Source organism: Hypomesus transpacificus, chromosome 14 (genome assembly GCF_021917145.1).
Source record: "Hypomesus transpacificus isolate Combined female chromosome 14, fHypTra1, whole genome shotgun sequence".
NCBI classification, from domain to species: Eukaryota; Metazoa; Chordata; class Actinopteri; order Osmeriformes; family Osmeridae; genus Hypomesus; species Hypomesus transpacificus.
The window spans coordinates 5,983,045-6,007,955 of record NC_061073.1 but is presented as its reverse complement, the minus strand read 5'-3'; the positions used below and the strand labels follow the sequence as shown (position 1 = coordinate 6,007,955).

The 24,911-nt window shown below is 41.7% G+C and overlaps 1 protein-coding gene across 1 annotated transcript; it reads left to right on the top strand.

The window, feature by feature from the left end:
- Positions 1 to 517: 517 nt before the first annotated feature.
- On the top strand, positions 518 to 24,911 carry LOC124476311 (RNA polymerase II elongation factor ELL2). Its single transcript, XM_047033384.1, has 12 exons — positions 518 to 708; positions 4,269 to 4,316; positions 15,100 to 15,227; positions 15,900 to 16,063; positions 18,618 to 18,859; positions 19,580 to 19,704; positions 21,207 to 21,321; positions 21,673 to 22,123; positions 22,478 to 22,541; positions 22,972 to 23,143; positions 23,269 to 23,313; positions 23,438 to 24,911. Exons 1-12 carry the CDS (start codon positions 571 to 573, stop codon positions 23,546 to 23,548), a joined length of 1,803 nt encoding a protein of 600 aa, XP_046889340.1. The 5' UTR covers positions 518 to 570; the 3' UTR covers positions 23,549 to 24,911.

Here is a 24,911-nt window from a genome sequence, read left to right as displayed (position 1 = left end):
AAATCTCTGATCACTAGATTAGATTTGAATATATTTTTCGTTTTCACTTGGATTTCTTCTTTATTATGGCATCATCAGTTTAAAAACAAATCTGAATAAAAATTGAAACATTCCAAGAATTTGATGACATAATTGCCATTGTCATAATTCAATGGCAAGAAATGGCAAGAAGCCACACATTTGTTGACGATTTAGTATTTGTCAACTAATTCCTGACATATCAGCACTGAAGGAACATATAGCCTGCAGTTGATAACTCACTGCAGTTGACTTGATAAGTTACAGCAGTAGGCTAAAATCGTTATGTTGTATTTGTTGTATCGTTTTGTTGATGTTTGTTGTATAGTTTTATTGATGTTTATAAATGAAATAAAACAGAATATGGAACCACAACGTTATTGTTATGTTTCCTGTTTACAGTGTGTGTGTGTGTGTGTGTGGGGGGGGGGGGGGGGGGGGGGGGGGGGGGGTTGTGTGTGTGTGTGACGTTGTAACGTAGTCGCTGGTAACTCCGCCTAGGTCAACGTGACGTTTCAAAGATAATGTCGCTTATTCCCTACAGTTGTAGACATGGCAGCCCTGAGACAGGAGCATCGGTATGGGCTCTCCTGCGGGAAAATCAACAAAAACACCCCAAATAAAACTCTGTATCATGTGAAGCTAACTGACACTGCCATCCGGGCGCTTGAAGCCTACCAAAATCTCAAGGTAAGATTCATCTTTCATTGGAAAGATCTCGTAGATTGTTTTATCAGCTACGAACTCGAAGCCGAATATCATTTGAAAAGTTCCATGAAGTTTAAGAAGTGGTATCAACATGGTCTTGTAAATAATAATTGTGTCAGCTAGATTAGATATTTACAAACGTAAACGTTGCGTCTGGGTAAAAATATGCGTGTATCCTTTTGGAGGCTACTGTATTGACATGTAGCCAAAAATGATGAGAAATTGTATGGAAAAGGTTTGCATGTAAACCTTCATCTATACGATTTAATAGATTATGTGGATTATCTCCGAGAATTCCGTTTTTAGAACGATGAAACCACAATGGTTTATGAATTAGAATCATCTTTAAAAACCGCATGTCTAAACGAAATAGGCTTCAATCGAAAAATGTGCATACTCTTCCACTGCAACGCAATCTTACACTTACGTTTATGTCACATCATTTAAATCTGTAGCCTACATAACGTTTTCTACGAAGCTTACAGTAAGCACCATTCCGATTGCCAACGTTAAATTTGCGCATTGATCTGAATAACATTGATTGTTCAGGTTCTCTCCAAAGAGTCCCACTTTATAGCCAATTTTAAGGCTCTGTAATATTTTCTTTTTGTGCTTTCATGTACAAGTTCGTAGGCTGGTTCTTCACTTTCCTCTGCTATACTTCCATTAATATGATTGGCGTTACTGAAGAAAGCATGGTGCGGGTAGTTAGAGGTTTATTTGTTTTGATTGAACAACAAAAAATGCTCAGCTTGATTTGATAGCCAGCTGGACGTTCGCTCTGTCAGTTTCGGCGAACCTCTCGGAAAACCCGTTGCTTATGGGTGGTGGCAAGGGATTTTTGTTTCTGTACTGTTGTACATTGTTTTGCTCTGGCTTTGGAAGCCATCCCGTATCCGCTGCTCATTGGTCCGCCAGAGCAGTACTGCTCTACCTATAAAGCATTATCTTATCTTAGGGTGATATAAAAAAAACAGGGTAGCTTGTGTACATGATGTTTAAGGATACAAATCAGTTGTGGAATTGTCAAAGTAGTTGTTAGTATTGTCTTCGACATTTTGTTTAATAATATATTTCTACAATTGTTATAGACCGAACGGGGTGGATTTTTCGAACAGCATTTCACTTGGTGATGGTAAAGTCAGGTCAGACCTGGTTTTGACGCTCATGGCTCAAATATATTTTTAAAAAACTATTTTTGTACTTGTAACCAGCTGTAAACAGGTCAAAGGGATATGATGAAAAGCTTAAATGCTGATACAACATTAACTGTATTGAGCTATGACCAAACAGAAATAAGAGCGACCTCTCCCAAAACTATAGATAAACAAGCCTGTTGACCATGGCTGCAGCTGGCCTAGAGATAATGGGTCTTATCTTCTGCACCCTGTAACATCACAGCTGACAAGATGTACAGTGCCCTCCAAAAGTATTGGAACAGTGAGGCCAATTCCTTTATTTTTGCTGTAGACTGAAAACATTTGGGCTTGACATCAAACGATGAATGTGAAACCAGAGATCAACGTTTCAGCTTTTATTTCCAGGTATTTACATCAGGATCTGATGCACAAATTAGAAAATATCACCTTTTTGTTCAAACCCACCCATTTGTCACGTGAGCAAAAGTATTGGAACATATGACTGACAGGTGTGTTTTGTTGCCCAGGTGTGTCCTATTACATACATTATTCAATCAATAAATACCACTGAATGTCTACACTCAGGTTCAGATTGGGTAAGATAGGTTTTGTCTATGCAGACTGTATTCAGAGGTGAAAACAACATGAAAACCGGAGCGCTGTCTTTGGGTGAAAAACAAGCAATTGTGAGTCTTAGAGAAGATGGAAAATCAATCAGAGCCATTGCAGAAACATTGGCCATAGCCAGTACAACCATTTGGAATGTCCTGAAGAAGAAGAAAACTACTGGTGTACTAAGTAACAGACGTCGAACAGGTAGACCAAGGAAAACATCAGCAGTTGATGACAGAAACATTGTGAGAGCTGTAAAGAAAGACCCTAAAACAACTGTTAGTGAGATCAGCAACAACCTCCAGATGGCAGGAGTGAAGGTATCACTATCTACTGTTCGCAGAAGACTTCATGAACAAAAGTACAAGGGCTACACCAGAAGATGCAAACCACTCATTAGCAAGAAGAATAGGAAGGCCAGGCTGGAATTTGCCAAAAAGTACAGAGATGAACCTCAAAAATTCTGGGACAAAGTTTTATGGACTGATGAGACAAAGATTAACTTTTACCAAAGTGATGGAAAGGCTAAAGTTTGGAGAAAGAAAGGAACTGCTCATGATCCCAAACACACAAGCTCATCTGTGAAACACGGTGGAGGTAATGTCATGGCTTGGGCTTGCATGGCTTCTTCTAGGACGGGCTCATTAATCTTCATTGAGGATGTAACACATGATGGCAGCAGCAAAATGAACTCGGAAGTCTACAGAAACATTTTGTCTGCCAATTTAAGGAAAGATGCAACCAAACTGATTGGCAGAGCCTTCATCATGCAGCAAGATAACGACCCAAAACACACTGCCAAAACAACAAAGGAGTTCATCAGGGGCAAGAAATGGAAGGTATTAGACTGGCCAAGTCAATCTCCAGACTTAAACCCTATAGAGCATGCATTTTACCTGCTTAAGAGGAGACTGAAGGGAGGAACCCCACAAAACAAACAAAAACTGAAAGAGGCTACAGTGAAAGCCTGGGAAAGCATCAAAAAGGAAGAATGCAAAAGTTTGGTGACGTCAATGGGTCACAGACTTGCTGCAGTTATTGAAAGCAAAGGATTTGCAACTAAATATTAAGTCTTATTCACTTAAATATGTTTTAAGTATATCTGTTCCAATACTTTTGCTCACATGACAAATGGGTGGATTCAAACAAAATGTGATATTTTCTTAGTTGTGCATCAGATCCTGATGTAAATACCTGGAAATAAAAGCTGAAACGTTGATCTCTGGTCTCACGTTCATTATTTGATGTCAAGCCCAAATGTTTTCAGTCTACAGCAAAAATAAAGGAATTCGCCTCACTGTTCCAATACTTTTGGAGGGCACTGTATGTGTTTTTTCTCTTTTAGTTCGTTTCACAAGAAATAAACAATAACAATGTGGAGATTTTGAAGCTTTTTAAATGATGAGTCATTTCTGAAGATATGGGCCTGTCTTCATTGACTTGCCATTTGACAAAAGGGGTGATTGGAAAAGTTCCTGTGGTCTCAATTGATTAATAATACACATTAATTTTGGTTTAGTACTGACACCCCTTAATCTGTAGGCCTGCTATGGGTCTTAGAAAAGAAGACATTAAAAAATATTGAATTGCCAGTTCATTATCTGAATTGCATTCATGAAAAGATAGGCTAAGGGGGGAAATATTGCAAACAAAGTAGAATAAATACACAAATTCAATATTTCTTCACAACAGAAAACATGTATTGGATTGTATTAGGACCTATAATGCTTTAGTCAATTGGTAAACGTAAACAATTTGTCTAGATATTTTTGCTTTCTTTTCTCTCCCTAGGGATCCTTACCAAATCACCCAGCAATTTGCTTCAAGGGGAGCCAAGGGGTAAGATTAATGTGTTTTTCATACTCCTGTCTGCTTCAGAGATGAAATGATTTAATTAGTTCTGATTTGCTGTGCTGCATGCTCACAACAATCAAATCTCTGTTGGACAATTGCAGGCATCCACTGTAAAACCCTGAAGGCTTGCTGTGTGACAATGTGGTGGTGATGATGATTGTGTTTTAGTTTAGCTGTTGGGCTTTGTGACATGGCTTCAATATATGTGGAATGAAGGTGTTTCATATTTGTGATACATATCTTCCGTAAGCATATAAATAAACATATGACTAGCAATTTGTCTATATGGAAAACCCTCGGATTTCCGATGTTGGGGGTAGGGGGAGGGGAAAGGGGATGTAGTGTGGCTCTGATTTAAATGAGTTCCCATAGTGTCAAATGATCCTAGATGCTGATGGTTGTCATGCTGGGTACATAATCTACAAAAACACTTGGCAGTCTGAGGGAGAGGACATTCCTGTGAAGCGCCAGTAAAGAAAGATGCCTGTGTCCAACCAGATTAGCCCGGCCGCAACAGCACCCTCCCCAGCCCAGCCCACTCGTCCGCTGCACATTTACCACACAATCGGCCCTGTCTAAAAGGAGCTGCTCTAATCCCTGCAAGAGCCGATTGCATTGACGAAAGTGACTTTGCTCTGTACACAAACGCCAGCCCTGTGTGCTTCCACGGGGCCCTGGAAGCCTAAGAGAGGGTACACTATACCCCAGGCTGCTCGCCAGGTTACTGGGTCAGGCTGGTGACTGGGGAGGCTTTGTTCAGAGAGGGGGGGAGGAGATTGGGGAGTTGGTGAACCCCAGGGAGCCCAGTGTCTCCTCGCCTGTTGTCTCTGCTCAGACATGAAAGAGCTCAAATGAGGAAAGGGGGATGCAATGGCAGCTATGGAATTATTGTCTTACTTCATAGATCTTCACAGCAATTTTTTTTTTTATAAAGCCAGGCTCATTGCAAGATACCAAATTTAGTGCTCAGCAGACATAAATATACAGCACACATTAGTTGTACTGTACTTGTAACATATTAATCAAATACAGTATACTGTAAGGCGACACCATTCATTCTGTTTACTCATTTTAATACTGTCCCATTTAAAATTATTTAATCATTGAAACGGATTGGGTGATTATATCTTGGTTGGCTATTACATATTCAAATTGCTTTGGTGGAAATCAAGCATAGCACCCCTCTTACAATAGTGGCTGTACTAGTCCCTCCGGTTGGGCATTAATGAGGTATCTGCAACCGTTGGAGAGGGGGAGACCAGATGAAGCTGTTAGTAGGGGGAGGATGTTGGTGGATATGGCAGTCTGGAAAACTACAGACTGGGGGTAGGGGGAGTTTGGGGGGGGTGGAGTACTGCACTACAAGCACTATTACATTTAATGTAACATAGGACAAATAGGTTTCTGTTTATCTGCTCCACATACGTACACTACATATCAATAGTATATTTCAAAATACTTAGGAGTAGGATTGGATATGGTTTGGTCTAGTGGCAGTGGTCTGTATGTTCTCAGATGTGCCCCATTTGACCTTACTGAGTTGCCACATTCCTGTAAAGGGGCATCCCTTCTGCCACAAAGCCAAGGGAATTCCCACAACTAGATCTCTGGCTCCTCTCCAGAACCATAGCTTTAAGTCCCCTGTCAGGCCATGCCTTGATGTGACAGTCAGCTGCCTGTTCCTCTGGGACTTGCACTTCTGGAACTATCTCATGGGTAGTTTTAGCACCAGTCTCCAGTCTCTGTGGACCCAGCCAGTCCACAGTGCCAGTTTAAACTGAACAACAAAGATCCTGTTTACAGGAAACACAAAAATTGATCATATTATCATTACATTTACATTTATTAATTTAGCAGACACTTTTATCCAAAGCGACTTCCAAGAGAGAGCTTTACAAAATGCAGAGGTCACTGATAATAACAACAACAAGATAGCCCCAAATGGAAGCCAATGGATACAAATGAAGGAGATGCCTCCATGAAAAGGAATGACAAAAAGAGTGGGTTATGTGAAATTCCTTTCATGAATTATGGTATAGATTGTTTTGGAATAGATTAGGGAAGATATTCAGTTTTGGGTTCCCATGGACTGGAATTTCACATCTTAGTGCTTATTTTCCTTTAGAGCTGGCAAAGCAGTTTGCTGGCTGGCATGTTTTATGTCAGTCGAGTCTAAATGGAATGGTGTATTAGCTCTTATAACTTAACTCCTTATTCCCGGCAAGTATTGAGTGTTTAGCACTGATCTGATCCAAGTTAAGTAGGATGGTGGGTTTACAGTGATCACATAGAACTTCAGTGTTAGTTAGGCCTGCTAGTGATTCACAGTGGAGGTTTTCTTCCGCATCTCAGGGCTGTATTGAGTTTTGAAAAAGTCTGGAAGATCCTTCTTAAAATTCAATATATTCTTATTTCTGGTAGTGGTATTTAGCTAAAAAAAAATAGTACCATGACCCTGCAACCAGATCTACTACTGCAAAAATGCAACTAATATTTTTTCTCTTTTCTTTTTCAAATAAGACACCTGTGTCAAAGGTGTCTTTGTGCCATAAAAATATGTTATTTTCTCCAGCCTAAAACCATTAGTGCTAACACAGTCTATAACAGCTACACATTCTTCACTTTAAACCCCAAAATAATTACAGTAATCTACGTGGCTTGTGTGACAGTCTGCATGTGCACAACTGTTTCATTAAATATGGTTTTGTGAGAGGAGGTTAGGCTGCAGTCTACCCACAGAGCATTCACATGACAAGAGTGTGTGATGGCTCTGCTTGCTCCCCCCTCCCTGATGATTGTATCGTTTCCCCCTGTGCTTCGTCTGAGTCCTTTGGAGACATCAGGGCCTCTTTCTCACACGTGGCTGCCCTGACTCTACCCCCATTTTTGCTCTTAGCCTCCCGATACCCCTGCAAATGAACCTATACTGTGTGTGTGTACACTTATCAGTGTGTGTGTGTGTGTGTGCTCTGGCCCCTGTGTGTGACCGTCACTGTTATTTTTCTCCAAAGCTCATTAGAATAACAATAACAGGAACGTGGTTAGGGAGCAGTTCTGTCCCTGTGGCACAGCCAGAGGGGGAGCTTGCCCCACATGTGTCTGAAAGGGCACACACCACTCTATTCATCCAGATGTGTCAAGTGAGGCACAAGGCTCTGTTCTTGTCTGAGGCTCACTGTTTTGACTGGCAAAGCAGTTGGCCTCAGGGTTGATGATAACTGATTTTTGGAACAGTCCTCCAGTTGTGGAAATGTGTTGGGTCTTTGTACTACTTTAACAGAGCATTAAAATCATAATTGAACATTAATTTTATTTCTGGTTGTTACTCTTTGGTCCTGGTGTTCATATTTGAATTCAAGATGGTTTGCATGCAGTTCATTACAAGGTTTTCTGTTGTACAACATAATCTGTGTTTGTGGCGCTGGACACAAGGTACTCTTCAAATTACTTTATTTGGTTTGTGGCAGGGATACATGTTCATTCTAGCTGGCGCAACCTCTGCAAAGTTGGATGAGTCTCCTCACCAACATGACAAATAATCACAGCATGTTTCAGTTCAGTTCCGAGGGAGTATCAACTATGCTCTTGATTTGAAGTGGGAACAACAACTGATTTTATTTTCCACAGCCTCTCTGTCCTACAATCTGTCTTGTCTTCCATGCTTCAGACTAATGGTAATATAATGTTAAAATCAATGTATTCTGCGTCATGTTATGGAGTGAATCAAGGGTATCCTGTTTGATTTAGTCTTATGTACTGCATGTCAGGGGCTTAACTCTGCTATGAACTCAGCCGTATAGGCCTTAAGACTTTCCTTTGATACAATGTTCTAAAATAACTGTGACAATTAAATAGTTTTTTGGGGGAAATTTATCTCTAGTGTATTTTAGTTGCAAGTCATGACAAGCTGTTTTTATGCAGGAAGAGCAAGCAATGCAAATAATCTTTGCCTTACATTTGGTAAGTTGTTAAGCTGACTGTCTGTGGCAGTATTGGTTTTCCCACATCCTTTATTTTTTATGAATTGCAACACAGGATATAAGCAATACTGAAGCTGTAAACAAACAGGATAGGCAGGAAGTGGAAGAGTCTGGGGCAGTTTTCTTCTGTGTACAGTATGTGGTTGTGCCAAGCTTACACCAGAACTAGTGAACTATTGTTTAACCTAAGGAGGGATAACAACCTTACATAATGCTAGCCATACATATACACTGTGCAAGAATTGCCTTTTATGATTTCTTAGCTGTATGTACTTTATTTTTGTGAGTATTTGTTCATGTGAGCAGTTGTTTGTAATTTACCAGGCCTTATCTGTACTCTGCGCCATGGTTTTACACGTCACAGCTTGCTGCATTTTTAAGACTTTTGCCTTGATTCTCTGTGGCTACATTTGTTAATCAGTGCTGGCTGTACTTTCATATTCACAATCTGAAAATTGTTAAAGGATTAAAGCCTGAAGAAAATACCAGTAAATAATTCTACATATTGGTCATGTTCACTATGATTGAAGAGCAGCGCATTTCTTTGAAACCGACATTACAGAACTGTATGTATTGGATTATAGCTCCAATAATGTATCAACATTGTTACAAAAAAGCGAAATCGCAGGTGTTTCATAATTAAAAGACAAAGTTTCCAATGATTTCATTGCATGAAACATTGACATACACTTCACATGACCAGGAATCAAGTAGGCCCATATTGTTATTGGCATGTTGAATCTATTCTTTGTGTGTTGTTGATAGCCCATGTTACTGAGTGTGTCATGTCTGTCTGTGTTGGCTACCACAAGCAGGATTCTCCATCCCCCAACATGCTATCAGACAATGAGGGACCATGGACCAGGGTAGGGGTGGGGGTTGGAAAGTGTTTGTTGAGGTTGACAGATTAGCCCCAGCCTGGTGGAGGAGGGCTGACTTTACTTGGCAGAAGAGCCTATACCTTGGGGGATGCTGTATCAACGACAATTGCCCATCCCCATCTTCCCTCACTCCCCTCTCTCTGTCTCCCTCCCCCACATCCACCACCAACACTGGTTTTCCAACTCTACCAACCCCCTCAACTGGCTGGATGAATGTGACCACCCTTTTCCTTGGGGCTTTGTCTGCCCGTGTAACCATCATCGGCTGTCAACATGTGTCACTGAAATAATGTCTTCCTTCCAACTGACACTTGTACGATACCCTTTGACCACTGGCTTGAATGGAGCTGAAGTAAAACATGGCATTGCTTTCCCCACATCAGTATCGTTTTTCCGTCATAGCTCTGGTACATTAATTTAACCCAGTGTACAGTATTTTGTGGGTGGTCACGCATGGCAGAAGGATCTCTGATACATCTTGTTCCTGGAGGACTTTTCTGTGTTGGTGCCCTAGCTGTGTTGGGGGTGTTGAGCAAATTCCAGAGAGAGGAGGTCTATTTCCCATGCTGGGGCTGAACTGGGATCCCCATGCCTCCCCCTCCTGGCCCTCGCCACGCAGCCACACGTCCCTGCTGTTCATGAATAATCCAGGCGGGCCGTCAGACCGCTGCACTCAGCCCTGTGGGGGAAGACGCCGGAACAAAAGACGGGCGGCTCAGAGCAGCCATGGCTGAGCAGACTGGGATGAGAGGACAATGGCTTGTAGTGTGGCTACAGACAGGGGCAGGAGGCCCAGACTCCGAGTAAATCACTAACATTCAGGCGCCTGCTTCCATCACAGAGCTGCCATGCTAAATACCAGAGCTGTTAACCCTGCCTGCTTGCTTACATCTGCAGAGCCAAGTACAGAAAAAAAGGCAACTTTTCATCTTTCATGGCAGATGTGTCTGACAGAAGCAAAGAAAAGACGACCCCTTAGTCGTTCTCCTCTGCTGCCAAATGTGAGGCTGAAGAGCATTATTTACAGTGATCAAAGATGGCGAGGGGTTTTACGCTGTGTCTGAGCAAGGGGGAGTTTTTCATGGACACCACTGAGGGTGCCCTTTGTCCTGTTCCAACGGCAGAGCCCCCGCTAAGTTGTTCCGTTCCAGTCCAGTTCACACCTTACAACAGCCTGAAAGTATTTGACATCTCTAAACACACTGGAACTGTGGGGCAGCAGATGTGGCTGGGCCAGGGCCACAGAGGCAGTTTTTGTATTTGCCTGGGCACCCTGTAGGGGGGCAATCTGACAAGGTGCTAAGGATTGCCAATCTGAAGCCATTTGGCTGGGAGAACCCAAACTGTCTAACTGCCAAACACAGCAAATCTATGCATGCGGTAGGCTCTCAAGTCACGTCAAGTCTTTTATTGTCAGGTACACAGAACAACACAAGGTCAGACTGGGCACTGAAATTCTTAAGACGACAACGCAAGCACCTGGCATAACATAACAAATAGTACACAGAACATAATTTACATCTATGCTGAGCTTAAATAAGTGAAACTTCCTAAATATACAGATAGCAATAAATAATCGACTATACTAACCCTAATACTAAACTTCCTAAATTACAGATAACAATCTTATCTTCAGTTCTAGATATGTGAAATTGATTGGAATTAAAAAACATATAGTACCAGTCAAAAGTTTGGACACATTGTCCAAACTTTTGACTGGTACTGTATATTGTCGATCAAGTTAAAGCTTTTGCACCCAGCGCAATTGACTTAGTCAACGACGCAAGTGTCATTCCTAGATTGCACTCCACGCAAAGCCGACTTTTCCCTCCACAGACGCACTTCGAAATGACTTTGCGCTCCCGTGGGCGGTTCAGCAAAAAAGGAGGCGTGTTCCGGCGCAAACGTTCTCTGGTGCTATTTTGCAGTTTCAGAAAAACAATTCCGCCACTGACCAGGAATAACGTAGTCTTAAGTCAATGGCGCGTTATTCTGATGCTATTTTAAGGGCGCAAGCTTGGTCCGTGCTTACTGCTGGTGAGGCCAGGGTATTTTCTCTGCGAAGCTACGTACATTGTTTTGATTTATGGTGTGTTGAATTTCTTCTAATTTCTAGAAATATTTTCATGAGAAATCTCCATGTATGTGAACTTGATTTGTAACAATTGTGGCAATTTCCTCCCACCCCTGTTTAACCGAAGCTAATTTGGGTGGTTTTGTTTCTCGCATCTCCATCAGAATCAGATTTCGGTTTATTCGCCATTTAGCCAATGTTCCACAAACACGGAATTTACTGTGGCAGGAAGTTGCAAACATTAAACATATACGGGTCTTAAATTAAGTTAAAAGTACAATTGTTAAACTAATTTTAAGAACTAAACAATAAAAAAATATAACAATTTAAATATATATATATATATATATAATAAGAAATTGAATGAGCAGCATGAACGGGCAATTTAGCGAAATGAGAAAACGAAAACTGCTCTGCCTTTTCCATACAATGTCACTTCTCTATCTGTTACGGCCCTGACTACAGCGTCGGTCTCCTCGGCTATGAACCGCTCTTGGCGTGCGCCTGGCAAATCCGCCATTATATTAGTAATCTGCTATGGAACAAGCGCTGCTCTTAAAGTGAATGTGTGATGACGCTCTGATTTGTGTACTGCACGTTACGCCCAAACCACATCCATAAGTAATGTAGCTAATTCAGACCAACCCTTTTTAGATTTCAGTCATTTATCCCGCCGGCAAAATAGCAACCAAGCTGGATCCAGCCCACAAAGTTACTTGCGCTTTGCGTTTTGATACTTGCGTTTCAGATCGTCAAAATAGGGCCCCCTATGTTTGAGGGACTGTTGAGGGACAGTTCATCTATTTAAAAGAAGTGTGTCATATAGTGTCAGCTGTGGTGACCAAGCGTGATTTATCTTAGACGTTTGGTCTCAGTCCTTCCATGTGACCTGTGGCAGTGTGGGGCTCCTACGGCTTAACCAAAGAATGAAAGGTCACACACACACATACACACACACACACAATGCTGGAGTCCTCAAGGGCTCAGTCTTGAAGGCTACAGCTACATGGAAGGCCATATATGAGTCAGCAGCTCTATAGAAATCCACACCCCTCACTGACAGTGGACCAACGATGACTACCTAGTCAATGTGGGTGGTAGCTCCCAAGCACATCACCAGAGAAGGTCAGATTAATTCATTTGAGAGAATAGTATACCTTAGCAAAAACATGTAATTTTTTAACAAGTTTTATACCCTTACGCTATGATACTCTATTTTAACAGAAAAAGACAGGTGACCAGGTGGCAGGAGGCCAGCGGTTGTTTCTGGAGGGTGTCATGTTTTAGGCCCTTCATCTTCTTGCCCTGTACGGTCTAAAAGCAGCTATGCGACCAAGGTGCCAGGGGAGATGGGCTCTTCTCCAGGACAGGGGAGCTGGGAACTAATGGGTTAAATGACATATGGTTAGGAAGATGGAGAAGGATGCCGTGAATAAAACGGGGTCGACCTCCAAACGGTCCGACCTGAGTGACGTTGATTAGAATTCAAATGAGAAGTGTGCACCGTCGCGGGGCTTGGGGGTTGGGGGGGTTAGCTGATGCTAACATTTGACTGGAGGGGGCTTGCCTAACACCGTGGGCACACACAAACACAGACAGAGAGAGAGAGGGGGGGTGGGGGGTTGGCGGCAGAATGGGGGTAGGGACTTCAGAGTGAGGGGGTTGGGTTTGGGGGTTGCCTTCATTGCACACAGCCAAGACTGTAAATGTTGAGCTGTGCTTTGGCCCCAGGGGCAAGCATGCTTTTGTTTATCAGCATGCCCATTTTACACACATTATTCTCCATTGCAATGCAAAATGCTTTGACCTACTTCTTCAGCTCTTGTTTAATGACTTGTTGCTTGTCATTTTGGTTGAGACCTTAGGCCTACCACTTATTACATGCGTAGTATCTGAAAGTGTCCTGATCTGGGTGCTTAGTTTGTCCTATTTACTTTTATGCTTGGTTGAAAATGGTTCAGTAGCAGAAACCAAACGCAGATATTGTTATAATCCTGTCTGACCATTTCATTTAAGCAGCTGGGCAGAAATAGGTCAAAATGAATGATCAGTTTGATATCTCAAGTGTCAATGCTCTTGTGGGCTGCCTTGTGCTTTGTGTTGTAGCTGTAGGTTGTGTGTTGGGTGATGGGGGTAGGGTGCACAATGTGGGATTTAGAGGAGGAGGGAAGGGGGTGGGGGTGTTGAAATAGGGCCTGTTTATTGGCTCCATGCTACAGATACTGCTTATGGCTGTGCTGCATGACTGGGCATTTGTGACAGCTCTGCTCCTGCCTGCCATATGTGCCTGCAGCACTGTGCTCTCTGCCAGCAAGCTTAAAATCAATCACTTACCACAGATAACTAAAGAGGCAGTTTCAAGCCCCACTGCCTGCCATTTGTTTGTCTTATAAGACAAGTACTAAAAGTAAAATAAAAAGGGGTAGTCATTCCTCCTTTGTGTTTGTAACTGTGTCTGTCATGACAACATGGGAGAGAAAGTACCAGATATTCTGCTGATTTTACATAATTTTCCTAATACTCTCATAGCTGTGCACAATCAGTCAGAAAGTTTTCCGCTCATGTTTGGCAGGGGTCAGAGATAGTAACTTTCCGGCACATTAAATTTTTCTGCCTGAATCTAGGACACAGTATCAACAAAACAGTCAATTTCAATCTGAAACATGGCAGGCCACAAACTGGATAAAAGGACAGAGAGATCCAAATATTTTTCAGGGACATAATAATACCTGTTTGTTAATGAATTTCAATGTTGGACTGGCCTTCTAGTGAAAGTAGGTTTTTAGGCCATTTTATGTAACTAGCTTTGGACTGAGCCCATCACATGTTGGTTCTAGTTTGTTGCTAGGGAGCACAGAACAGTATAAGGCAGAGAGGGGTTGTCACCCAGGTGTGAAGCTGAGTCACATCCAGATAGAGCCACCCTATGACGCAGACGTTTCTCGAGGTTGACCATTATTTTGTTATTTAAGATATCCAGACTGGCCTCTGGAATTGAAAAAACATGATTTTAATTTCCTTTTTCAAACCTTTTTAATTTTGAAGTCTTTCTTACTTACTCCTCCAATATCATCACACATCACATCACACAATACTGGTTCACAAGAAAAAGTTCAACATGTTGACGTTTGAGGTGCTTTGCTCAATTTAGGTAAGCGTGAAAGTGATCAAAGTATTGAATTGTGTCAAGCTGTATTATATAATGCTATCTCATGTCAAATCAGCAACACTAGAATAGCAACATTAAAAGATAGGCTAGATTATGTGACACAGAATGTAATACAGACTAATGACATCTTCGCCTGAGGATGATAGAATAGAAAACGTTATTTACTTGTAATACTAGACTTATTGCAATTGAGTCTTTTAGTTATCATGTATTACATGTGCTCCATTCCTAATAGAATGCACTGTACTGGACACTCTGTACTCTACAAGAGTGGATACTGGAACAGCCAGTACAAAGTTATGAACCAAATTGCTCTGCAAGGACATAGCACTTAGACATGACACAGGAGGGGCACTGGGCTATACACGATACCAATGAAAACACTAAAACTTTTAAAAAAGAATTTAGCTAAACATCTGTAACATCCTCCTTTTAATGTTTACATGTTATTTTTGACTTATTTTTGGACTACTGTGGGGTTACAAAACATATTCCAATGACATCTGTTTGCTATATTGGATGGTTGGCTCATTCATTCATGCATGTTTTGTTTGTACACATATATATACACACACAATATGTTTCTCTGTAACTTAAAAGCAGATAAAGTGTCCACATTGTGGTTTGGCCTGTGATTTAATACTGAGGGTTTCCTCTGCCACAGTACATCAAGATCCCAGCCTCGTCCCCGGAGTCTCCTGATGCCCTGCGAATCTTTTCCTTCTACCTGTCCAGCGACAGCAAAGATAAACCTCAGGCCAGCTTTGACTGCATTCACCAGTATATCTCAGGGTGAGTGAACACACTGCTCTGTTATCATAGTCTGCCACAGATGGAATTCACAGGCTGCTGGTGGTCAGGTTGTGACCTCAGGGCTTCCTTGACACTACGCTCTCTCTGTCTCTCCCCCCCTCTTCCACGCTCCTCTCTTTGCCAATACAAGTAACTCTTGTCCCTATGTGACTGCTAGATGCATCTTGCGGTTTATACTGAAAAGTTTTCATCAGCCTATTTCTACAGTTTTGTATTATGAAAACAGAATACTACATCTGTTGATTAAACAGCTGTGTTGTAATTTGAGGCTGCCACTAGCTTTTTAAGGGTCTGTATACTACTGATAGGAAAGAACAAGCTTCAACTGACCCATGTGACTAGTGCCAGAAACCTTAAGGTAGTGTAGTCAAGCAGGGTCAAAGGGCTGGTTGAAAGGATATGCTGGTGCTGTTCTGCTTGCCCTGAAGTTAAAATACTTGTGGCTTTCACAATCCCTCTCTTGTTCTTTAATATACTTTAGGTTTTGAGGAATGGGCTGGAAGATGTAAATCACTTAAATGATCATAGGAATGAAGCAGGAATTATACCTAGAAACAACAAGCAATTTTCAATACTCCCATGTACTGATTAGGGCAGGTATGGAGGTCTGTGTTGTGTCTAGCATCCTATCTCTTCTTTTCTGCTCCACAGGGAGGGCAGGGAACACCTGGAGGGGCAGGGCAGTATTCAGGACAAGATCACGGTGTGTGCCACAGATGATTCCTACCAGATGACACGGGAGAGGATGTCCCAGGTGGAGAAGGACATCTGGAGCCGCTCTGCCATCGAGATCAAGCCCGGCTCCACACGTCCCAGTGAGTGTGCTGCCTGAGCCAGGCCCCCAGCCACATCACATGGGTGTCTCTAAGCATGAAAAGATCAAGGGCAAACTACCGAGGTGTTTTATCTTCCCAGTGGCTATCCAATCCATCGCTCTATGCCATCTTGTCCTGCTGATAATTGCCACATGGTGTGGAAGTTATCACATAATTGATCAAAGTAGCGGTTTGCAATTATTCATGCAAGAGGGATGCCTCTTTTTCTTCTTCTACTCTGGTCATTCTGACCAGATTGTTCAGGCTCATTGCCAACCTGCCTGCCGGCTCCATTAATGTGATTGCGTTTGTCAGAAGTATGCACTAACAAGTCTCATGCTGAGTGGATAAAGTTCTGCTGAGAGTTTAATCACAGGGAATGAGATTCACTTAGTTTTCATTAACTGAAATATTGTACAAGATCATTTCAAGCAAAAACTGTAAATCAAGCAGTGGACTTAAGATTTGACACAAGATCTTTCAAATCTCGATGATCACGCTGACAATAGCATACCTGACAACAAACATACATTAATGAAGTGAATGTAACAAGTGATTGCTGTTTCAAACTATTATGCAGCTGTTAAGAGTGAGCCAACATATTGAACTCAACACTCTTCTGCTAAAAGGGCTCTTTTACGGCCTTATGAACAGTGCTTTAGAGTTGACCTGGCAGAGTGACATACATACTGTATGTACTATCTATGACATTTCCATAAAATGAACGATAAAGACTTGATAGGATTCACTATTTCACGCATGTTTAGTCATTTTAGCACACAGCTAAACTCCACTGCTCCTGGACTCCCATACAGTTGATGTCAAAGGGAGTCAGGTGGCTGACCGGGTAGAGCATCAGGCTAGTAATCTGAAGGTCGCCAGTTCGATTCCTTGCCAGTGCACATGACGTTGTGTCCTTGGGCAAGGCACTTCACCCTACTTGCCTCGGGGAGAATGTCCCTGTACTTACTCTAAGTCGCTCTGGATAAGGGCGTCTGCTAAATGACTAAATGTAATGTTAATGTAATGTCAAAGGGACGCGAAATGAAAGATGTAAAACCATGCAATGCGCTCAACAAGCGCACAAACCCCATGTTGTTGATGGAAGTATTTCTTTGGTACAGTAATTCTATTCTCGTGTCCATGTTTCTAAATTGACTCACAATCATAGAGAGTAAAAAATATGTGGCAGACATTATGTAGACATCATAATTTACAGTATAGTCTTTTTGAGGCAAAAAACTACAAACATTTCACAGTCAGCTCCCCCTGTTAGGGAGAATGTTGTTTTTAGCTGGGTTTTTAACTTTTTAACTTGTTTTTAACTTTTTCTTAAACCACAAGCAGTTGTTGAAACAAGCTCATGATGCTCATTTGTCAAAATCAGAATGAAGTTTCAGGGCTGATTTAGATGAAAACCTTTGATCCACTGATGTTCAATGTTAATAACATGATTTACACTGTAACCTCAAATTGGGAAGGGAATTGATTTGGGAGTTCCTCAGTTCATATCATATTGTTGCGCGTGATATTGTAAATCAAGGCATGTTATAACAACTTGAAGAAAGAAGGATTTTTAACAACTTACAAACAGCAGTCTAAGAGTCAGTCAAATATGTGTAATAACGAACTGACTGGACGTCAGTTGCCCAACGGATTAATTTAACCCTCATGTAAACCTTTCTATATATAAGGTTAAGTGCGTTGGTTTCCCATGTGTTTACTGTAAAATGTCAGTAAATCACAACACTCATGTAGATAGTACACAAATTATGCAACGGAGTAGATCCAACACCCACAGGTCCCATATAGAGTCTGTGCTTCTTCTTTGTCCTGTAGCAACCTTCAAAGCAGAGCTTAAACTTATAATAAGATTATGGTCAGTAGATATCTATAAGCATTGCCATGTCCTGCTGGCCGGGCTCTAGGTGAATTAGTGCGGCAACAGGAAAAAAGAACCTCTGTATGAGGTGTTTCAGTTTCCATGCTACCCTGTTTAGGTAGCAGCAAGCTAACCCCACTGTCAACCCTTTAACTGGCCTCCACTAATGGCCTGCACACCAAATGTGTGGCCTTAACAGCTGGAACTAAGGTGTCATTTCTGTGTGTTTATTGTTTGTTTGTCTACTGAACACTGTACAGTACCACAGGTATAGCCTGGGCAAAGTGCAGATGTTGGTGATGTGGACCTTGTTTCACCTTTAAACCAGTCCAGGATTTGCATAACTGGCTTGAGGATTGAATCCGAGCTGAGACACGAGGCTATTCCGGGGACTGTCAGAGTACTGTATGGGAATCCTACATAGGCTGTCAGAACAGGCTCAATCCTCTCGTCCCCTCTTGTCACATTCACTCGACATTGCACTGTGTGGCCTTCCACTAAAGCTTTGGATTATCCCTGCGATAACTGTGGTAATCGCTTACACTGTCACTGAAAAGTAACATATACACTTAAGGGATCCTAGCTTAGTTTGGAGGAAAGTGTAGAAATTCAATTCAGCATCTTTACCTTCATGGAATCTTCATGTAAACCCTGATTCTTCTTCATCTGCAGGTAAATGTGTGAAGATCCAGAAGAAGCCAGGCCTGTCGATAGGCACAGACATCAGCAACAAGCACTCCCCCAGCAACAAGAAGAGCAATGCCCCTAGTCTTTTGGTCCATAGGTCACTGAGGGAACGCATTATTCACCTGCTAGCCTTAAAACCCTACAAGAAGCCTGAGCTATTGCTATGGTTGGAGAGAGAGAAGTCTGGTCCCAAGGACAAGGCCGACCTGAGCTCTGTACTAGACGAGGTGAGGAATAGGGTGGGGAAGTAGATTGGTCGAGTTGGTTTATGACGCTCTATAATTAACCATTCACTTAGAGGCAAGGAACTCTCTATCAACGTATCTCAGAAGTCACAGCAACATTTAAAGGCAATCGAGATCCCTACAGGGTTTCCAAATGGAAAGTAAATTGCTACTCTGCAACCACCCTGGTTAATGCTAATTGATTTGTTTATCATCAGACATTTGTGAGGCTAAAATGGTTATCCCAGTTAGTTTATTTGAGGTTAGTTCCTGTGCTCTGCCTATTTTGGAGTCATTGCACTCATCAAGGAAAGACTTGTGCATCCGCCGCTGGTAGCTGTAATTAGGGTTGTACTTTTATTCTTTTTGGAGAAGAAGATTGTGTTTTGACAAGGGTGTGGTGTCTCCAGCAGTGCCCAGACTGCTCTGAGACATGGATGTCTGAGTAAGATTCTGGTTCCTTTGGTACTGCGAAATGATAAATTCTTACGGTCTTCAATTTGAATAATTTCAAGTTGTATTTAGAAGTAGAAAATAAATTGTGAGAGAACGTGTCTATAAAAAGTAAATGAGAAAGAGATGCATGCTGTTATTTAGAAAAGAATGCAACATGATTGCTAAATATATGTATATACAGTATATTTATGGTAAGTACAGTATACAGTGTTTTAGCTAGCTATTCAGCCCTCTCACACTAACATGTAACCTATCATTGACTTCTAGATTGCAAAACTGAACCCTAAAGACCACAGCTTCACTTTGAAGGATGAGTTGTACAAGCACGTTCAAAAGGATTGGCCAGGGTACCTCGAGGAAGAGAAACCGCTGATCCATAGGCTTCTGGCCAGGTAAGTGTCCCTGCATTCAGAATCTTGGTTTATTCCACTGCACGTAACACCAGACTCTTCATTATCAACAAAAGAAAAAGTTACTATCACCCATAGGGACAAGGAATTTGTGAAAGGATGGGTAGGGACCTGTCTAGTCTGAAGTCTTTCTACGTTTAACCTGTAAGCTTCTCTAATTAGTTGATCACCTCTCCTCAGTTGCAGCGAGCACTGTAACCTTTTGACAATGTGCTGGTGTTAAGTCTGCCAGACCGGTGGATTAATGTGGCAGTCTGCTGTGATCATGTTGAAAGCATAGCTACTAAATCACTATTTCTATGCACTGATGAATTTGTTAATGGGCACATCAAAGCAGGGGGAGAAATATTCACTGCAGGATGTTGCCAAATACAATTAATGTGGAGGCCTGCGAGTAGCAAGGCAATGCTTTTTAGAATAAGAGCGTCATCCCATGGGCTCTCCAACTGTCCTTTTGGAAAGCTTTTGCATTGTAGGTTTGCACTAAAAGCCTTATCAAGCCCAACTAATTCTTACAATTAGTTGCAACGGGGGTGGGGGGTGGGGGTACAGGTTTGCTCATAGTTGGAGAGCCCTGTTAAACAGTAGATCATTCTGAAGGACTGCCAACTGCATCTGGTTATTGTGCAACTGAATATTTTCCCTCAGTTCACAAATCCTGAGTAATGACAAAAATAGGGAATAGGTTATTTTTTCCAACATGCAGGAGGTACACAGTTCCTCATTGCAGGAAAACATCATTTCAGATATTCACATAAACATCTCTATAGATACTGTTTAGAAACGTGTTTATGCATTCTGGTTTAGCAGCTTTGTCAGTCGGCCGTATTTCAAGAATGCCATGAACCCAGTCGAGCTTAGAGCGGATTCCACTGATCATGCTGTTGAAAAGGCAGTATGTCCTGTGGGGGGAATGACTGAACTCTGGTTTGACTGGGCTCTATCTAAGGAAGGAGCTGTAGGAAGCAGATTGCCAGTAGAGTGTTTGGGCTAGCAGAACCTGCATCTGGCACCATTGTTCCTCCTTACTGGACACTGCTCTGTCCTAGTGCCTGCCTCCTGTATATTTTATCATTAGACACATGGGAAAGCTTAACAAAAAAAGTTTGACTAAATTGGCCACATGCCTAAATGTTGTGTTTACTCAATGAGTATGGTGTAAGATATTTCAGGGTCAAAGATCTGTCTCCAATGACATACTGCATGTTTCTCTGTTCTCTGACAATACTCAGAATAGTGTACAGACTTTCCTCATTCCTTGTAAGTGATGACCCTTGATCCTGCAGTTACTGTAACCAGACGGTTCTTCCTGTTTTGGCTCTGTTTTCCTTTGAAAACACAGCCCCACCTTCTTCACTTTGCTGAAATCAACACCATTGCATATTAAGTTTTAACTACAATATAGAGACTATAAAACCAGCACATGACCCACCATGCCTAATCTGAACAGAAAAATGACAGTGTCTTCCATTTCAATGATTTAGAAAGCTCCAGCCACTTGGAAGTAGCCAGTCAAAGAGTTTCCAGTCCTGTAATTCATTCCTTAAAACAGCAGGGAATTCTCCTTCACAACTCAGCCCTGTCAAGAATCTCCCTGTGGTAAATATTCACCTTTAAATGAGTTATACCTTGCTTACTCACTGCTGCACTATTATGAGAATTAGTTTTGTAAAGTTTTAGACATGAAACAGTGCCTTTGTTGCAGGGGTAAATTGTAATCCAAACCATTTTAAAATTGTTTTAACAACAGTTGGGCTTACTGCGGAATAAATGTGGAGAAAAAGGAAAATGTCTTGGTGTTGGACCATCTGCTTTTTATTGATGTCTGTGCTGGAGGCTGTTCAGTCAGTGCTTGTTTTCAGGAGCCAGTTCAAAAGCTCTCATGTAGAATTTGTCTTGATGTCAGGATGTTTTATTTGTAAAATGTAACATTTACATATTTTCTTTTAGAAACGTCCCGTGCACTCTGACCCACCGGATTGTCAGACTCCTAAGAAACAGAGGCTTCTAGACCAGAGTTTACCCTTGCAGTCTCCCTCCCATGGACATATTGGCCCCAATGGGGCTCGTAGCACCCCTGCTCAAGGAAACACTAGTGTACAGACTAAAACTGAGTTTGAGAGGACAAACAACCACATCCAGGGGAGCCCGAACAGTCTCTACACACGGCACAAACTCAGCAGCTCCTCAAGTACTCCTAAAGCGGAGCGGACAGAGCAGGCCCCGGCAGCACCCAGCCCCAAGCCCTCACAGACTCCCATTTGCACTGACCAGCAGCTCACCAACAGCCAACACAAAAAGAAGAAGTCCAAAAAGCACAAAGACAAAGAACGGGAGCGCTTAAAAGCGGACTGGGATGAAAGCAGCCCTGACCTGAAGCACAATCAGGAAAATCTTATTGGTAAATGACTGTATAAAGTATCATTTCTGTTGAATTACCAATGTAATCGAACCCTATATTTTGTGTTGAGTGACTGTAGTTCTATATTTGTGTTAAAAGTGTTGGACTCGCCCCCCTCCCTTCGAGGGCTAGTCTGTAGATGATTGCCTGTTAAACAGCTGGGTAACCTACGGTCCAGCAAGTCAGCAGGCTGTTCTGCCTCCCATGATGGGGTGCTGTCGTCACCGCCTGCCTTGGAGCATGTCTCTTATCAGTAGCTGTGATTAACAACTCCATCAGCCTTGGCATGATGGGAGCTTTATCACGTTTGTATTTGCAGATTACATGAACCTTTTTCTATATGTGTGTCTCCAGACCATGAGAGGACCAAAACACCTGTCGCTCGTACCTCACCTGAAGAGCTGCCTGATTATTTAATGTAAGTTCCAAAGCAGTCCATCTTAACCATTTTATAATCACCACAGGTTTTCAGGTTAGACTTGTGGTTAAGAAGTCATTCGATATGCAAACTGTTAACACAGTATTATAGGTTATTTTTGTACCATCTGTTACCGAATTGTTTTGTTCCATAGTTTGGCAATTTTAAAGTCTTGTTGAGAAAGGGAGCGGATTTTCTCCTAAAGGGTTGGGCTAAGCTTGAAAACAGTCATATAAATAGTGGAAAATGTGCACGTCCAATGTCCAAGAGACAATTTACTCAAATGGCTTGCTAGCAAACAATGTCACCTACTGGATAAAATGAGGAACAGCTACAACTGTACTTTCGATTTCAGTCCGTTCAATGTGACAGGCCTGTCTGTTTGAGTGACACTGCTTCAGATGTTTGTTTTTCTATTTTTTTTCTCCAGGAAATACAACACCATTAAAGCATCAGACCAGCGTCAACAGTATAAGGAGGATTTCTGTGCAGAGTACGATGAGTACAGAGTCCTGCATGACCGCATTGGCACTATCACTGAGATGTTTGTTCAGCTGGGCTCCAAGATCAACACTCTTTCCCCTGGAACACAAGAATATAAGGTATGGGCTAGAAACAGATGACACATAAAGCACAACCCCTTTCTGTATGACCAAAATATACCATGCAGCTGTAAAATGTTGTATTTACTCTTGCTTCAAATGTGTTTTCTCTGTAATATTCACAGCTTATGGAGGACCAAATCCTGCAGAAATACAGAAAGTATAAAAAGGTAAGTTATGGTTGGGCGAATTGGTTTCAGGCAAAGAGGTTTGTTGTGGCTGCTCTCATCAAGTCACGCCACTGCGATTATAAATGTTTTCACCACGCTGATATCTTTCTGTCCGTCATTGTAGAAGTTTCCTGGGTACCGGGATGAGAAGAAGCGATGTGAATATCTGCATCAGAAACTGTCACACATAAAAGGTCTCATCCTGGACTACGACCATACACAGACACACTCATAGCTACTGGCCTCCACCCTCCCAGGGTGCTTCTAATGGACCAAAGGTCTCTTCTCCACACCCTTGTGGACCGAAAGGAGGACCTGGAATCACACATTCACTTTACTCCTCCCAGTGGAAAAGGAGCGCATGGTTCTTTTGTTGGAAGTGGGGCCCATACCAGCAATTCATGATGTAATGAAGCCCTTTAATGCCAGATTGTTTGAGAATGAGTGCTGTTGTAATGGCTGGAATTTTGTGCTGTGTAAATGGTTAGCTTGGCAACCGAATTAAAGCTACATCCACATGTCTACCTAGAACACAAAATAGTAATAGACATAACCTCTCTGGCCCTAAAGCTTTTAACGTTTTGTCTACTCCTATGACACATAAAGGCCCATTGGTTTGAGGCTACAATCACGTGTATAGATGAACCCAAACTTCTAATACCCAGTTATTTAAAAACATATAAATGTTATATTTAAGTCCTCTGTACAATTTGTTGTTTGCTGTATCATTGATTGTATGATTGTAAGATAAAGGATAGAGAATATTGAGTCCTATGGAGAGGGTTTTAATCACTGGTTGCAGAAACTTGGAAATAGGATCCTGTGAAAATATCTCAGAACATCTAAAGAGGAAAATATCAAGTATCGAAAATGTTAGCTTTTTAAGATTAACTTGATCAATATCCTTTATCTCATGCCATATTGCACCTCTTCTCTTGCTCTTGAAACAGCTCTGTTGGAATATTCTATGGTAACATGTATTCCAAGCTTTTTGGATGAAATGCAATTCTGTACATTCAACTCATGGTTTCATTCAAGATTTGCTAGGACTGAATGGATTGTGATGTGAAATCAGTGAATGTTACTTTCCAACATTTAGCAACTGGATGTGTTTGAAGAGATGCCTTCATTCTAACTGGATCGTATCAACTTAAACTATATGTATGTATCTGTCAGTGACACAATTACTAGTGATTTCATATAGCTCATGCAGTGTCTTAAAGACATTATTTTCCAATACAGTAACTTCTAGCAACATTTGAATATGTGGGGCTGCCAGTGAACACTATCTTACTACTTAAGTGCTGTCTTAATGATGGGTGGAAATGGGAAGAAACGTTTTGCCTTACAGTAACATACCCGTCGCACATTTCTATTTTTGTGATACTGTACATGCTCCCTGAAACCTCTCATCTCAGTTTTGTTTATCTGCACAGTTGAAATGATCTGATTATTTGTATTCTTTGTTTTTAGTCTAAGGAAATAATGAATTAAGTTAATGGATGTTTGCAAGGATGCATTTGTTTGTCTCATTTGTAAGTGTTAGTGTATTTTATCAAGAAAGTCTTAATCATTTGTGTATGTCGTAGGGTTTTTGT

Excerpts from the sequence above, each read along its gene's own strand:
- LOC124476311 (XM_047033384.1), top strand. The coding sequence starts at position 571 with ATGGCAGCCCTGAGACAGGAGCATCGGTATGGGCTCTCCTGCGGGAAA. Across the intron at positions 18,860-19,579 it reads TGAGCTCTGTACTAGACGAG|ATTGCAAAACTGAACCCTAA; the intron begins GTGAGGAATAGG and ends ATTGACTTCTAG. Across the intron at positions 21,322-21,672 it reads CTGTCAAGAATCTCCCTGTG|AAACGTCCCGTGCACTCTGA; the intron begins GTAAATATTCAC and ends ATTTTCTTTTAG.